The sequence below is a fragment of the Oncorhynchus gorbuscha genome, linkage group LG22, assembly GCF_021184085.1.
Source record: "Oncorhynchus gorbuscha isolate QuinsamMale2020 ecotype Even-year linkage group LG22, OgorEven_v1.0, whole genome shotgun sequence".
NCBI classification, from domain to species: Eukaryota; Metazoa; Chordata; class Actinopteri; order Salmoniformes; family Salmonidae; genus Oncorhynchus; species Oncorhynchus gorbuscha.
Genome location: NC_060194.1, coordinates 16,392,379 through 16,410,331, shown reverse-complemented (window position 1 = coordinate 16,410,331; position 17,953 = coordinate 16,392,379). Strand labels below are relative to the sequence as shown.

At 42.2% G+C, this 17,953-nt stretch overlaps 1 protein-coding gene across 1 annotated transcript in view; it reads left to right on the top strand.

Moving 5' to 3' along the window:
* Positions 1 to 1,485: 1,485 nt before the first annotated feature.
* LOC124009518 (enhancer of polycomb homolog 1-like) overlaps positions 1,486 to 17,953 on the top strand; it is a 29,173-nt gene continuing 12,705 nt past the window's right edge. The window contains 4 exon segments of the mRNA XM_046321374.1: positions 1,486 to 1,930; positions 11,266 to 11,422; positions 17,110 to 17,255; positions 17,697 to 17,903. Coding sequence (XP_046177330.1) covers positions 1,778 to 1,930; positions 11,266 to 11,422; positions 17,110 to 17,255; positions 17,697 to 17,903 — 663 coding nt within the window. The 5' untranslated portion in view covers positions 1,486 to 1,777.

The following is a 17,953-nucleotide window of genomic DNA, read 5'->3' as shown; positions in this document are numbered from 1 at the left end:
AGCATCCTGTCCAGGGGGTGTACTTGTACATTAAGCTGCCTCACACTACAGAAACAGGAGATGGATTCATGCCCTATGGTAGCATGGCTGATGTGACTCAGATGGTACACAGCTAAGGAGAGCTGTGACACTTGTCTGGACAGGAGCCTGTTGATGGTGCAATATTCACAACAAAATTGGCTTGAGCTTTGATTGGTTCTCTCAAATGTTATTTTTTCTGGGGGGTTGAGACCTCTTTATTTGAAAATCCAAAAGTTGTATGAGAAGGGGGTAGGACTTGGGTGCTGTGTGGGTGTTTGGCACAGGATAACCAATCAGTAAAGCACAGCCACCATCATTATAGACACATTGTGACTACAATATCAAGGAGCCTTTAGACTCTGACGGTGGGAAGACAGAGTTTGGTGTCAAGCGGACTAGCCTTATTGACCATTCTGGCTCGGACAAGGCTTGCCAACTTATGGCACCAGAACCCTTTGTTTTGAGGTTATTATTTCCAAATATTTGAATTACACACGATGTTGGTGGCACTTTAATTGGCGAGGGCAGGCTTGTGGTAATGGCTGGAGCGGAATGGTATCAAACATGTTTTCTAGCCACCACTGTTGACTTACGATAGGATTTACACACTGGTCAACGGAAGACCACACAGTTCGGTTGCAGCGGGCCACAGTTCTAGGGTTAATCACACCACAAGAGGGAAACATTTTCAAACTTTGAAAATATTTTCAGAAGCTGTTCAGTTCCCTGTACTGGTAGTGACTAGTAATTTAGTGAGTCAAGTCATGTTTTACATTGGTTATTTTCAAATAACACTCGTAGTTTGATTCAAGGGTTTTATATTTTTGTTTCAACTTGTAAGAGCTAGGCATGATGTAGCAAAACAACTTCAAATATTTGGTATCATGCCAGAGCATTTTAATTGAAATGCATCATCATTTATGGTTTGTTAGTTATCATCCATGTCTTCCCATCCCAATATATAATAGAAGTTACTAAATCCCAATATTTAATCACATTTACAAAATCCCAATATTTAATCAAATTTAAAAACAGCCCCCCTCAATGTTAAAATCACATGATGTAAAACAACTGAGGAATAAAAGGTGCATGATAATACAATGTCTAATGTTAGAGACAAACATTTGGAATTATTAGTCACTGATTTACAAAAAAAATCTAACTAGGCAAGTCAGATAAGGGGCCTGGATAAAAAATACAATATAAATATAGGACAAAACACAACACTACATAAAGAGACCTAATGATAAGGCAATGTAGGCTTTAGATTGTAACCAATTGGGGACATTCAGCATGCCCCTTTTGTAATTGGATTCCAAATTTAACCTTAAACATATAATGGTTAGCTACTTACCCAAATGATGTAAATGTTTTATTTGACTTGCTTAGTTTTGGGGGGCACTTCCCCCACCGTCGCGAACGCGCACGCGCTCGGGACCGCGTGGGAATGGCTGTTCGGTGATCGGTGGGTTGGGCTGTTTTGAGCGAACCGAGCGTTAAAGAGTTTTTAATGTCCGCCATGTTGGCCATGGCGTACTGAACCACCGATAGACAGGGAAGCCTCTGAAAAAAAGACCGAAACAGAGCGATCAAGATCCGGGCCTTCCCGGCTCCGTTCGCGACGCCCTAACTTTAGCTTTAATCAGCCGTACCGTATATGTCAGAATAACCGCACAATCATCCATGAAAGCTCAATTCGAAACCGATGTGAATTTAAGGAGATTGGATAGATTTGTTGCATCTCGAATTTTAAAAAATGAGTAAATTGTCGTTTCGGGCACGGGCGCTGGACGCTTCCAAGCCACTACCCGTCTTCCGATGTGAGGATTTACCCGACCTGCATGAATATGCATCTATTAACCGGGCAGTGCCGCAAATGCCGACGGGGATGGAGAAAGAAGAGGAATCGGTATGTTTTTATAGTTCGAAAATATGAAAATAAACATTTATCCTTATTTTTATATTTTGAGGCGCTCCTCTTTTTTTTCTGCGCATGTTTGCACAAAATGGCCGCCAATTTTATTTTAAAAAACACGACGAAAATGTTGTGTAGATAGTCTTAACAATAAGTGGATACATTTTCCAGATCACTAAGGATGAATTATTTATATATATTATTCAATATTCTGGTTTTAGTTGGTTATTTTCGCTGGAGGATATTTTCTAAGTACAAAGGAATCACGTGACTCCCATGAATCCGACATTTTGTTGTGTGTCTCTGGGATGTGCCTTGTCTGTTGGCGTAATGGCAAAGGACCGGTGCAAGGGGGAGCTAATGATCAGACATTCTTTATGTGCCTGTGTGAAGACGATACTGGCGGAAACATGTAAACATTGCATGCCTTGAGTAGAAAAGGTCCGTGTTTTTAGATAAAACAAAGATAGCTAAATGTGCACTCAAACTACGCATTGTTTATTGACTCGCATGTTCTGGTCATGTTGAAGTATTAACCAACGAATGAGATCTCTCATTGGGTGCACTGTTTTGCTTTACTTTCAATTAACGTATGATTGGGTGATTTACAATGTGTATTTTTCTTACCGCCTTGGTTAATATTTGGCTCTCGCCCCAAGATTCCATGTGTCTAGAGTGTTGTCTACGCACGTGGCTTTGTTATGGTGTGGTTTGTACCTGTCAAAATTGTCAGTCAGTCTCTGTGTTTTGGTAATCAAATCCAAGTTTAGTGGTCGTGTATACAGTTTAACAGATATTACAGCAGGTGCAGAGAAAAGTTTGTTACTATCTCCTAACAGTGCTGCAAAGATGTCAAATAAGTACACAAATAATTATCAAAAACAAAAAATCATGCCTCTTGGGCCATGTCTGTGTTTACATTTCAGTGAAACTTGTATAGCCTGCTTTAAAAAAACATGTTATATTGTATTTATATACATGCCGTGCTTCAGTTGAAACCCTTATTTAATGACCGTTGGAATTTTCTGTCAATCCATTTCAAGGGTTTTGCCGTCTGTTCGCTGAAGAACAAGCAGCTCCGTCCTTTATATCGAGGCTTGAGTTGAGTTTTGATAACTGGTCAATTTTCTTGCAACGACATTGAGTCACCAACATCAGTCGATTCTTGTAAAAATGTATTCTGTGTGTGTCCTGTACAACTGCAGTCATTCCGCGTGTGCTTAAAATTCACAAGTTAAATAAAAACTTTTATCGAATACAACCACTGACTTTTTCTTAATTTGTGTTGCTCAACTCAATTAAATCGGCTAGTGCAATACGGAATCCCTGGGACATCCACATCTTAACCCCTACCCTGACCATTTAAAATGTCAACTTTAAGGGAGAGGGGGTGTCGTCCCAAGGATCCCGGATAGCATATACCCAATTGAATCTCGCTAAAAAGTTAATTTTTTATTTTTTACATTTTTTAAATTAAAAGTATGAATTTCACCACCCCGCAGAAGGATCACAGTTGTACAGGAGGTTCAGGTAAGCGTTTTCAGAATTGACATTTTAATAAGAATCGGCTGATGGTAACTCAATGTTGCTAGCGAATCCCGCGACCAGTTGTCAAAACTCAACTCCGCCTCAATATAAGAACGGAGTTGAGTGTTCCTCAGCTAGCCTTCTGTGTGTGTGTGTGAAGCTATAATTTTTCTGCTCCCTGCAGATCTGTTTTCATTAATTGCACATTTTGACTTGAATGTGTTATGTTAATTTATTTATGGGAATTCAGGACATTTCTTCATGACATTTCTCTGTGACACACTGTATCTTATTGCTCTCTGAGGCTTGGTGTCAGCCAGAGATTTTGTGTGTTAGGCAACCACCACAGCTGTGGTAAACTAGTGGCATGCAGAGCACAGTAGGAGTCCCAGCAAGGGGCCCCTTAACAATTAGAGCCCCACAGTGGAGGTGTCATAATACCCATACAACCTAGTGGTCCAACAGTAAAATGGTTCCAGTGGCTGCTAGGTTTTACAGGTATTATGACTCATACTGTGGTACTCTTTAAGTCTCCACTCCAGTCAACTGAAATGGACTGTGTTGCCACCATAACAGACTTTGGATTTCGATACCAGGTTTAGTATCACAATTCTTGATACCATCAACATACCACAGTAAAAAAAAAAGGCATGTTAGCTATTCACAGAATGGCATTTGATGCAGACATAAACTATGCTACTGCCCTGTTCAATAGTTGGGCATTTTTTGAGTGTAATAAATTGTAATGATATTGCTTCTGACAGCCATGTATGCATTAATGAATCACATACAATCAATTTGACCTTGTCAGTCTAAGGAGCCGACCCTTTTTTAAATTTCTTTTTTATTTATTTAAATTTTGCCTAAAAATGACACCCATATCTAACTGCCTGTAGCTCAGTACCTGAAGTAATGATATGCATATTCTTGGTACCATTTGAAAGGTAACACTTTGAAGTTTGTGGAAATGTGAAATTTATGTTTGAGAATATAACACATTTGATCTGGTAAAAGATAATACCATCTTCGAATTGCAAGAGAAAGACAATGTATTATTCCAGCCCAAGCACAATTTACATTTTGCACACTAGATGGCAGCAGTGTATGTGCAAAGTTTTAGACTGATCCAATGAACCATTGCATATATGTTCAACATTTTGTATCAAGACTGCCCAAATATGCCTAATTGGTTTATTAATACATTTTCAAGTTCATAACTGTGCTCTCTCCTCAAACAATAGCATGGTATTATTTCACTTTAATAGCTACTGTAAATTAGACCGTGCAGTTAAATCATTTTTAATCTAAGCTTTCTGTCCATATCAGATAAGTCTATGTCCTGGGATTTTTTTGTTGTTGCTTACAAACTCATGCTCCTCACATTAGCCTACGTTAGCTCAACCGTCCTGTGGACGGGACACCAATCCCGCAGAGGTTATTAACACAATCTTTTTATGAATTATGATACCTTTGTTTTATTTAAAATGTGTCATATATATACACACATACAAACTGCTCAAAAAATAAAGGGACCTTTAAAATAACACATCCTAGATCTGAACGAATTAAATATTCTTATTAAATACTTTTTTCGTTACATAGTTGAATGGGCTGACAACAAAATCACACAAATTATCAATGAAAATCAAATTTATTAACCCATGAAGGTCTGGATTTGGAGTCAATATCAAAATTAAAGTGGAAAACCACACCACAGGCTGATCCAACTTTGATGTAATGTCCTTAAAATAAGTCAAAATGAGGCTCAGTAGTGTGTGTGGCCTCCACGTGCCTATATGACCTCCCTACAACGCCTGGGCATGCTCCTGATGAGGTGACAGATGGTCTCCTGAGGGATCTCCTCCCAGACCTGGACTAAAGCATCCGCCAACTCCTGGACAGTCTGTGGTGCATAGAGCGAGACATGATATCCCAGATGTGCTCAATTGGATTCAGGTCTGGGGAACGGGCGGGCCAGTCCACATAGCATCAATGCCTTCCTCTGGCAGGAACTGCTGACGCACTCCAGCCACAAGAGGTCTAGCATTGTCTTGCATTAGGAGGAACCCAGGGCCAACCGCACCAGCATATGGTCGCACAAGGGGTCTGCGGATCTCATCTCGGTACCTAATGGCAGTCAAGGCTACCTCTGGCGAGCACATTTTTTACCTCTGTGTGGCCCCCCAAAGAAATGCCACCCCACACCATGACTGACCCACCGCCAAACCGGTCATGCTGGAGGATGTTGCAGGCAGCAGAACGTTCTCCACGGCGTCTCCAGACTGTCACGCCTGTCACGTGCTCAGTGTGAACCTGCTTTCATCTGTGAAGAGCACAGGGCGCCAGTGGTGAATTTGCCAATCTTGGTGTTCTCTGGCAAGCCCAACCCCCACCTGTGTACATTTAAGTGTTCCCTTTATTTTTTGGAGCAGTGTGTGTATGTATGTATGTATGTATGTATGTATGTATGTATGTATGTATGTATGTATGTATGTATGTATGTGTATATATCACAAATTCTTCAATTCACAAAGTGACGTTGGCTGATGAACATTCTCATAGAAAAAAACCTACATCTCCTAAGCCCATGTTTATCACAGATCTTATTTTCGGCGGTTATCCAAGAATGCCATACATTTTTCTGCCTCGTCTTTGTCCAACGAATCATGGCGGAGTTGGTGCCTATAAAAAGTCGCCTTCACTATTTATCTCCATAGAGCATCTTTGGGAGACGTGAGAGAGACCAAATAATTGAATTAATAAAGATTTTGGTGGTAATCGGCTTATTTTGCATTATTTTACGTTACTGCCTTATTCTGAAATTGATCACAAAGTTTGACACTCATCTACACATTTTAGACATTTTTGCAAATTTCTTTAAAAAAAACAGACACGTTACATAAGTATTCAGACCCTTTACTCAGTACTTTGAAGCACCTTTGTAAGTGATTTAAAGCCTAAAGACTTATTTGATATGATGCTACAAGTTTGGCACACCTGTTTTTGTGGAGTTTCTCCCTTTCCTTTCTGCAGACCCTCTCAAGCTCTGTCAGGTTGGATGGGGAGCGTCGCTGCACAGCTATTTTCAGGTCTCTCCAGAGATGTTTGATCGGGTTCAAGTCCGGGGTCTGGGTCATTGTCCTGCTGGAAGATGAACCTTCACCCCAGTCTGAGGTCCTGAGAGCTCTGGAGCAGATTTTCATCAAGGATCTCTCTGTGCTTGGCTCCGCTCATCTTTCCCTCAATCCTGACTAGTCTCCCAGTCCCTGCTGCTGAAAAACATCCCCACAGCAGGATGCTGCCACCACCATGCTTCATCATAGGGATGGTGCCAGGTTTCCTCCAGATGTGATGCTTGGCATTCAGGCCAAAGAGTTAAGTCTTTGTTTCACCAGAGCAGAAATTCTTGTTTCTCAAGTCCTTTAGGTGCATTTTAGGCTAAATCCAAGTGGGCTGTCATGTTCCTTTTTTCTAAGGAGTGGTTTCCGTCTGGCCGCTCTACCTGATTTGGCGGAGCGCTGCGGAGATAGTTGTCCTTGGAACGTTCTCCCATCTCCACAGAGTAACTCTGTAGCTCTGTCAGTGACCATCAGGTTCTTGGTCCCCTCCCTGACCAAGGCCCTTCTCCCCTGATTGCTCAGTTTGGCCAGGCAGTTAACTCTAGGAAGAGTCTTGGTGGTTCCAAACTTCTTCCGTTTTAAGAATGATGGGGGTCACTGTTCTTGGGGACCTTCAATACTGCAGAAATGTTTTGGTATCCTTTCTCAGATCTGTGCCTCGACACAATCCTTTCTCGGAGCTCTACGGACAATTCCTTTGACTTCATGGCTTGGTTTTTGCTCTGACATGCACTGTCAACTGTGGGACTTTACAGACGTGTGTGCCTTTCCAAATCATGTCCAATCAATTGAATTTACCACAAGTGGACTCTAATCAATGGACATTGTTTTGCCAACAGTAATTAAGTTTAAACATTTCCACATGCTTTGTTGCTTTATTCAAGTGCATTAATTCATCTGCACCATGAGTTGGGAGCTAACATGATGCAGCCAAGACTCCCAGTGCAGGCTAGCAATGAGTAAGTGGAGCAGTCATGGTGCATGCTATTATAAGGGTTGGCTGCACTGATATATATGCTTGATCAGTGAAACCCATTTGACAGAAGTCCCGAAAGTAACTGTTCTTGTACCGGAAAGTTTTTCACATTCTAGTATCTAACAAGTGCTGAAGTTTTGTTGCGCTGTGCAGCACTAGTATTGCGTAAGAGGCACGCAAGGATAGGAGTGATTTGTTTATGTAGAATACTGCGCACATTGTCAGAGGAGCTGTCAGGCAAGTGACAGCTTCTCAGTGACTGGCATGGGAAATGAGATGAGTGTGGTATCCACTTTGTCACACAGTTATTTTCATGGATGTTTTGGTTGGGGTAGGGAATGGCTGTTCTACCTTTAATACTATGTCTATGCCTTCTAGGTTATTGCACATTATACTTTTTCAACCTAGCTTCTCTACTTTTGGTAACACTTTTATGCACAGCAGTTGGACAGACATCTACCATACATGGTTACCTTTTTATTTTGTGTTGTCTTTAGTTTACCACAGTGGAATTCTCTTTGAGTTATGGTTAGTGGGGGTAGAACAGCTGGAGGGCTTGGGACTCCCTATTTCTTCCTTCTACAGGTGCGAACTGTGTGTCAGCCCAGACAGCCAGTGTTTGTTACGTGAACTCACCATCACTGGGTCATTGTCTGAGACAGGGTGCAGAGGGAATTGGTGGGATCTGTTGATTTGTCTGCGTGCCAGTTTTCCTTGAAAGACACAGATGTTGGCAGACCACCAAGTTTCTTACTGCTTTGGCCTCCTTCACCTGGAATGTGTTGTGCAATAGGCTACATCTCTGGTAGTGCTACCGCTAACAGGTGTAAAATGGTTTCACCGCCACGCATGCATAACTGCTTATGAACTGTTATCCATGAACCCTTAGCCAACAATTCTGTGGCCCTGCGGAATTCTAATTAACATAATAAATAAAAAAAGCCCCATCAAAATCTGTCTAAGCACAATGTTTTTTTGTTGGTGCTTGGGCTGCGTCTCAATCCACTGCATCTGCCGATATCGCCCTTCTGCATTGAAAGGTGTCGGAGCTAGAGGGGTGTTTGTCAGACCATTAGACATCCCGACAATCTGTCTTCTCACAAACATCTAGCGTCTGAACGGTTTGGCCTACAAAGTTCTGTCTTGCTCTAGGATGCCCACAAGCCTCAAGACTGGTCCTCGGTACCAGCTTAAAAAATATATATATATAGTTTGTGGCCTGCTGTACCTAAAATAAGGGGATAAATGCGTAGTTATTAGTTTCCTGATCTGTCTTCTCACAGATATAGGACAGTCACATCAGAACAAACTTCCTTTTAGATTTGTTTTGGGTGACCTATCTGTTCCATGTAGTGAATCTGTTTTTCAATTCATATCTATTGGCTAATAGCAGTAATGCCAAATTCAATGTCTCATCCAATATTTTTTAAATGTGTTTTTTTTTATACCTTAAGGGGTCTTAAAATCAAATAGCTAAATGATCCTTGTTACGACCATCAAAACTATTCCAACTTGTCTTACCTTGCTTCAAAGTAGCTTATAGGCAAAATGCCACCATGGAAATGTGGAGGCAATTATTTTATAAACATGTCATAGGTGGTGAGTAAGTTTCAAGCTTGGGAGGCTTACTATTTATCCTACCATTCTGCGTGCCAGTCACAATTTTTATATGCACATTTCTCAATCATTCGGGACAGTAGATGCCTGGTAGGCATTCGGGACAGGAACAGCAATGGTGGGCCGCCAGAGCAGACGGACCTTGACAGTGATCGATACGCTAATTTAAAGCCTATTTCTAGACTGTCGCAGTCTGGAGGAGGAAGAGACCGATGGTGGATGGTTCAGGCCAGGTTGGCTATTTTTGTTGTGGTCGTAGCTGCAGTTCAACTAGACTATTATCTGCCAGCCCTTTGCCATTGCTAGGGAAGTAGCCTATAAAAATGGTGTTTGATTACGTTCGGCAGCCCGTGTGTTTTTCTAAGGCTGTAGTTCTGGGCCTCTGTAAAAAGCAGAGAGTTTGGTCTGCTTCAGGTTTTCATGTTTGAACCTGAAAAGATATTGCGATACTGGTATCGTCATGGCCCTAGTCGTTAAAAGGCTAATATCGGGCGATATCGGGAAAACGATATCGGTCGGCCTCCTATTGAATCAAATGTATTTATATATTGGTTATTTCCCATGGTCATTGGGAAATATTTTATTGCATTTTGTTTTTGTATAGTTTTTTTCTTTCAAAACCGGTAACTAATTGTTCCATAAATGAATCATTGTGCCTATGAAGAGAGACTTGACTGGTTCTGATAGAGCCGGGACGATACCAGTATTGCGATACTCGATAGTATCGTGGCAAGGAAACGCAACATGAAGCAGATTCTTTAGGAAAATGAGTCAACTGTTAGAAACAAACACTTCCAGAGTCCCATTATATTTAGTTTCTAAGATGAGCACACACTTTTATATGCAGCTGGTTTTTAAAGGACCAAAGAGTTTGGTCTACATTGTTTTCATTTTTTGCATGGAGAAAACATCAATACTGCTATCGTCACAGCCGTAGCTGCTGACAAGGGAACACTTCAGGACTCCAGATGGGAGTGGAATGTGCATCCCAAATGCCACCCTATTCACTACATAGTGCACTTTTAATCAGGCCAAAGTAATCTCTTGACCTGGGCAAAAGTAGTGCACTAAATAGGGAATGGGGTTCCATTTGACACAGCTGGTGAGAAGGCAGAGGAAACAACTCTAGTTTGCCGAGGGCCCCCAGAGCAGTGAAACTATAAACACACACTCCGCCGAGATGATGTACAAGTCTGGGCCTACGCTGTGCTTGTGCTGTGTTGACAGGCTGCCAAGGGCAAGGTGCCCACGTTTGTCTGAGAGCCAGAGGCCCTTTAATTTTAGTACTGTTGGCCAGTACGCTCAGACGAGCACTGCCCCAGGCCCTGTTCAGAGCCAGAGGACACTGTTCAAACTTGATACACTGTTGTTTTATCCACTGGTGTTTTGTAGTCATTTCAAAGGACTGTCATTATTTGGTTGTTGTAAAGTGCATCTGCAAGGTGCCTCGTCCAAACTAGTCCCCAGACTTTGGAACAGGAGCAGGAATGCGAGTGAGCCTACAAATTGCCTTTGCTATAAGTGGAGGAGTGTACGTGGGTTCTGCACCTCGAGGAAAAACCTACTAAATCAGTGTGTGACTGCTAACCATTCCAGGACTTTCCAGTCCTTTGTTGTTGTTTTTCTAGTACTTTCAAACAATGACTAGTTTTGTCACCTGAAATCTCCTTGAAAAGGCTGCCGTTTCTGTCGGTACTGATTTGACACTTGATTTGTTCCTGGCCTCATGGATCAGGTGGCAGCAGTTGGCCGTGATTGACGTTCACTCTGACATAAGTACTCCTCTCTCCAGGCATCCGTTACCTCAGACTCCCAGCTGACCCTGTCAATTTAGCTATTCAAGTGCTTGGACTTTGTTTCATATGTAGGGCCTTTTGGGCAGAGGTATGTTGTTCAATAATTTGCCCTCATCTCTGAACTTCTCCCTGTGGTCCTGTGTGGCTCAGTTGGTAGAACATGGCGATTGCAACGGAGGGTTGGTTTCCTGCTTGGGCCACACCCCAAAATGTAAGCATGATTTAGAAATCACTTTGGATAAGAGTGCTAAATGGCATATATTATATTACTAAACTCTTTCTCGGTCTCTCTAGGAACACCATCTCCAGAGAGCCATGTCGGCCCAGTCGGTGTATGGAGAGAAACACAACATGGTCATCCCCGTCCCGGAGGCAGACGGCAACATCGCCTACTACGAGTCCCTCTACCCCGGGGACTTCAAGATGCCAAAGCAGCTTATTCACATACAGCGTGAGTAAAGTGGCCCTGGCTGCTAATGATATGGGGAGGGGTGCAGTATTAGTTTAGATGATATTATATTGATAATTTGACTCCTAAGTATGGATTTGTATAACTAAAAAAACATGACTAGTGCTAGCTAATGCTTTCTCGTCCTAGAGCTCAGGGGTACTCAAATACTATTGAAGAAGGTCCGGTCACACACATTTCCTAGGTGGTAAAGATCCGGATGGATATTGCCATTTGTCTGCGTAGGAACAACCTCCACCTCGCAGCCCATGCGATCCCGAACTGTTAAAACTGTTCTCACGCCTCTTGTTGGCAGAGAGGGAAAATAGCCGTTTTAAAGCTTGTTTCCTGTAATTCTACACATTTTTCATGTAGTTTTTGTGTTCGTATGATACCAGGAGTCGAATCCTGATCTAATAAAACCACGTTTCTGGGCCTGGAGCCAGCCCATGGTCCGTCTATTAAGTACGGGTGCTTTAGCTTGTCCTCCATCTTCTTAATAAATAGTGAGCCAACATGTTTTCAGCACTTTTTATTTCCATGGCTGATCAAAACTCGTTTTCTCACGGCTCTCAACCAAATCGACCCTAACACCCTGTGTCACTTGTGGACATCTGACAGGATCTGATTGGTATAAGCAATGATGAAACTTCCACCCAGCCTATCAGAAGACACAGTGAAGCTGTTTCCATATTGATTGCAGCAGTCAGATCCTCTTAGATCTGCCTAAGTGCACAGGGCATTAGGTCAAGGTGTCCATTTTGGAGGTGTTGATCAACCATCTACATTTGCGGGTGTAGCTTCTTAGGCAATGGCAAGATGTTTTTGTCCATTTTGTGGCATTTGAGATAGTAGGGGGAGGGGGATCTTGGCCTTAGTAGACCGTATCGTCCATGAATCACATTATTTGTTGTGATTGATTCAGATAAGAGCTAGGCTAAATGTAATTTCCTGGTCATGTCTTTTTGTCATTGTTTTAATGTAGAAGTCCCTGCTGCCGTTTGTCCAATGTGAGACATATTTTCTATGATAAGCATGGAGTTCATTCATGTCACCTTGTTTGACGTTTTTGCTGCAAGTCTAGCAGTAGAAGCCGCCAGAGCTCAAATCAAACTTCTAATGACATTGTAATTTATTTAAATGAAAGAGTGTGTGTTTAGGATTCAGGATTCTTGTCCGTCTTGGACTTGGAAAGTGTCATTGACACAATTTGAATGCAGTTGCCTAGAATGACTGCCATGAATTTGTATGTTCCTCTACCTTGATTCTGTTCAGATTTGCTTACCCAACCAAATGTAAAGTAATCACTTTACCCCCAATCGATACAGCTGTAGCTTTGGTCAGAATAGTGAAGGAGGATAAAGATGGTGGCCTCCATGCCATCTGATATTTTCCTTGCCAAACACCCCCCCCCCCGATACTGATATTTTTAAAATGTTGCTGCCTTATTAAGCATTCTAGTACAGTTGAATAGTTAACACACACATACATGGACGCAGCGGTCTAAGGCACTGCATCTCAGTGCAAGAGGCATCACTACAGTCCCTGGTTCGAATCCAGGCTGTATCATATCCGGCCGTGATTGAGAGGTGCAGAATTGGCCCAGCGTCATCCGGGGTAGGCCGTCATTGTAAATAAGAATTTGTTCTTAGCTGACTTTCCTAGTTAAATAAAGTTTACATACACACACCACTTTGACCAAAAAGTTATTTTTATGGCATTTACAGTTAAATAAATGGTGGTGTTCTTCGGCTTGCAAGCCTCCCCCTTTTCCTCCAGACATAACGATGGTCATTATGGCCAAACAGTTCTATTTTTGTTTCATCAGACCAGAGGACATTTCTCCAAAAAGTACAATGTTTGTCCCCATGTGCAGTTGCAAATTGTAGTCTGGATTTTTTTAATGGCGGTTTTGGAGCAGTGGCTTCTTCCTTGCTGAGCGGCCTTTCAGGTTATGTCGATATAGGACTCATTTTACTGTGGATATAGATACTTTTGTACCCGTTTCCTCCATATTCACATGGTCCTTTGCTTTGTTCTGGGATTGCGTCTCCTTCCTGAGTGGTATGACGGCTGCGTGGTCCCATTGTGTTTATACTTGCGTACTATTGTCTGTACAGATGAACGCGGTACCTTCAGGCATTTGCAAATTGCTCCCAAGGATGAACCAGACTTGTGGAGGTCTACAATTTTTTTCGGAGGTCTTGGCTGTTTTCTTTTGATTTTTCCCATGATGTCAAGCAAAGAGGCACTGAGTTTGAAGGTAGGCCTTGAAATACATCCAAAGGTACAACTCCAATTGACTCAAATGATGTCAATTATTCTAGCAAAAGCTTCTAAAGCTATGGCATAATTTTCTTGAATTTTCCAAGCCGTTTAAAGGCACAGTTAACTAAGTGAATGTAAACTTCTGACCCACTGGAATTAATATTACAGTGAATTATAAGTGAAATAATCTGTCTGTAAAGAATTGTTGGAAAAATGACTTGTGTCATGCACAAAGTAGATGTCCAAACCATCTTGTCAAAACTATAGTTTGTTAACAAGAAGTTTGTGGAGTGGTTGAAAAACAAGTTTTAATGTATGTGAACTTCTGACTTCAACTGTATGTCCCCATTACCTGTAAAACATAATCAAACCTACTTCTTTCACTTACTTGCTGTGCTGTTTTGTTGTTCATCCTCAAACAGGATTTCGATGGAAATACTTTTTGTTCTTTGCCTTTTGGGTCTTTGCGTGTCAAACAAGATGCACGTCAAATAACACTATTTGACTTGTCAAATAAACTTGTTGACCAATCAGGACCTGAACATGACTGTACGTCACATAATTTAACGCGTTCATACATTTTTTCCGTAGTTATTTCACATTGATTACACTCACTCGTATGTTGCAACGAGTCATTGCTGTGATGCTGGTTAAGTTGTCTCACGCACATACAGTGCTGGTCATAAGAAAAGCTAGCTAGCTCATTGATGCAAACAACGTTCTTCCCCAAAAACATAGCAACACGACATCTGTTTCAGTAGCATCATCTGACACTAATTAGGATAACGCAACGGACAAATCTTCCTAGAAAATATTCCTAATCATGAAAATCACAAGTGAAATATATTGGAACACAGCTTAGCCTTTTGTTAATCACCCTGTCATCTCCGATTTTCAAAATATGCTTTACAGCCAACGCTAGACAAGCATTTGTGTAAGTTTATCGATAGCCTAGCATAGCATTATGCCTTGCTAGCAGCAGGCAAACTTGTCACGGAAATCAGAAAAGCAATCAAATTAAATCGTTTACCTTTGAACTTTGGATGTTTTCACTCACGAGACTCTCAGGTAGACAGCCAAAGTTCATTTTTCCCAAAATACTCTTTTTGTAGGCGAAATAGCTCCGTTTGTTCTTCACGTTTGGCTGAGAAATTGCCCGGAAATTGCGGTCACCACAACTCCCAAAAATATTCCAAAGTTGCTCCATAATATCGACAGAAACATGGCAAACGCTGTATAGAGTCCATCTTCGAGGTGTTTTTCTAATATCTATTCGATAATATATCAGTCGGGACAATTTGTTTTTCACTCTGACCGATTGGAGTAATGGCTACCTCTGTATTTTACGCGAGAATCTCTCTCGGAGCCACCATGTGACCACTTACGCAATGTGGCTGCCTACGGCTATTCTTAAACAGAAATGCGTAAAACTACGTCACAATGATGTAGACACCTTGGGGAATACGTAGAAAGCGTAAGCTCGTTGATGGTACATTCACAGCTGAATAGGGAGTCATTGGAACGCAGCACTTTCAAAACCTGGGGCACTTCCGGATTGGATTTTTCTCAGACTTTCGCCTGCAACATCAGTCCTGTTATACTCACAGACAATATCTTTACAGTTTTGGAAACGTTAGTGTTTTCTATCCAAAGCTTTTTTCCTGACAAAATATCCCGCTTAAAACGGGATTTATTTTTTCTCCAAAAATGAAAATACTGCCCCCTAACACCAAGAGGTTAATGGTGGTCTGACCATCTGTGAAGCTAGCCACAATAAGGATTAGACACAATAGTGGACTTTGCGGTTAGCCTTCAAAATAAAAGTATGGCATAATTCTACTATTTGTATTAATTTGCATCACTTTCAAAGAGGTACATTTTTAATTTTGATTGCCAACCGCAAATTCCACTTGTGTATAATCCTTATTGTGGCTAGCTTCACAACACATAGTCCGGTCGAGCGTCACTAGCAAGATGAAGCTAGCAGGCAGCTTATATCATTAGCTTTGGGCAACATGGTTAAGTAGCTGGCTAGCTATTTATTTTCATGAACTGTTCCATTTCAATAGGCGAGCAAGTGGCAACCTAGCTAATACTTACTCACAAGGATTCCTAAATCATTGCTAAGAATAGTGAAAATGACTGCAGTTTCTACTGGTCATTGTGTTCAGACTGGTTGTATTTGTGCTAGCTCGGTACCAAGCTAGCTAGCCACCCCAGAAGTTGCGGTCAAACAAATAATGCTTTATTACCAATGTGGTATTGTTAACACATCGTGTGTGGCCGGTGGTTGCTTGTTTGCAGACTTTTTTGTACAGCTTTGACAATGCTACTGTATCTTTTTTGACACGCAGACCCAAACTCTGGTAGTGCAACATCAAAAAATAGCGCACTTGGTAGTGTGTACCGGTGCTCGACCAGTCAGTGAAAGCCAACATCACCCACACGAGAACGGTTTATTGTCAATGGCAATTTCGCCTTTTGAGTTGTGTCGCTTAAATGTTCTTACTCTTTCAAATGACTGCTCGACTTGTTGACTGCTCGATCCACACAGCAGACATTGTGTGGGCTAGGTTAGGAATGCTGTGTTGCACGTGTAGAGAAACATTTTACGTGGCGTTATTACGCCATGTTCCAATGTTCTATTGGTATGCACGTCAGTTTGACATCGGCGTTAAACTAGACAGCTAATATCGTCCGATTCCAATATGTTCACTGATATATCGTGCATCCCTATCTGTTATTTTTTTATTGTTTTGGTATCGGCCTTAGCACAGTATACATGATCCTAATTTAAGCTCTGAGACACATGCAATTTTGAAAATCTTCATCTGAACTCTTGAAATGGAATTTCACATTAGCATGGTCAGTGGTAACAGGGGAGAGTTACACTGGGGACGTGCGTCATGGACGCGTAGCTTTTTCCAGCATGAATCTCTTGCGGGTTTGACATCACGATGGGGATTTAAAATGGCTCCCAGGATCTCTGATAGTCCGCTTCATTCCCATCCTCATGTCTAAAGATCTCTCATCCACCTTTTAGCAGTCTAAAAAAAACTTTCCCTTTCTCCGCTCTCTGTAGCTTTAAGCCTGGACACTGACATCCTCATGTCTAAACTCTCTCTCTCGGTCTCTCTCTCTCTCTCTCGGTCTCTCTGTAGCTTTAAGCCTGGACACTGACATCCTCATGTCTAAACTCTCCCTCTCTCTCGGTCGCTCTCTGTAGCTTTAAGCCTGGACACTGACATCCTCATGTCTAAACTCTCTCTCTCTCTCTCTCTCTCTCTCTCGGTCTCGGTCTCTCTCGGTCTCTCTCGGTCTCTCTCGGTCTCTCTCGGTCTCTCTCGGTCTCTCTCTGTAGCTTTAAGCCTGGACACTGACATCCTCATGTCTAAACTCTCTCTCTCGTTCTCTCTCTGTAGCTTTCAGCCTGGACACGGAGCAGCCGGACTATGACCTGGACACAGAGGATGAGGCCTTTGTTCACAAACTGAAGAAGAAGATGGAGATCACCTTTTTACAGTTTGAGGAGATGATCGACCGACTGGAGAAAGGCAGTGGGCAGCAGGTAAGCCTTGGATCCTGTATCCCAAATGGCACCCTATTTCTTACATAGTGCTAATCTGGGCATCCCCACACCCAACCCTCATATCCCCAATCACATGCACTTGCCTTAGATGGGAGAAGAGAGAGTAGTCCACAATAGGTACTCGTCGCATCAGCCTAGCATCCTGTCCAGGCGGTGTACATGAGATACTCTTTTTAGTTACTCATGGTCGCGTCTTAAGTTCATGTTTTAAGTGTCTCTCTATTTCTGTTATTACGGTGCTATGTTATTAGTATGCCTGCGCGGTAGTCTCGGTGTTGATGGACCTGGCCTGATTGCAATGGCAACCATGTACTGTGGAAATACGCTGAAGTAAATGTTGTTAAAATGGAACCTAGTCGTTGTCATTTTAAGTTAATAGCTTCCAAAATGTGACCCTCCCTCCCCTCTTCCCCCTGTCAGGCGGTGAGCCTGCAGGAGGCCAAGCTGCTGCTGAAGGAGGATGACGAGCTGATCAAGGAGGTGTTTGACTACTGGACCAGGAAGAGGAAAAACAACAAGCACGGCACGCTGCACCCCACTGTGAAGCAGGAGAAGAGGGACGGATCCAGCACCTCAGACCCCTACGTGGCCTTCCGCAGGAGGACGGAGAAGATGCAGACCAGAAAGGTAGGATCCCACCTCTAGACCAGAGCATATAGGGGCTAGTTGACCCAACT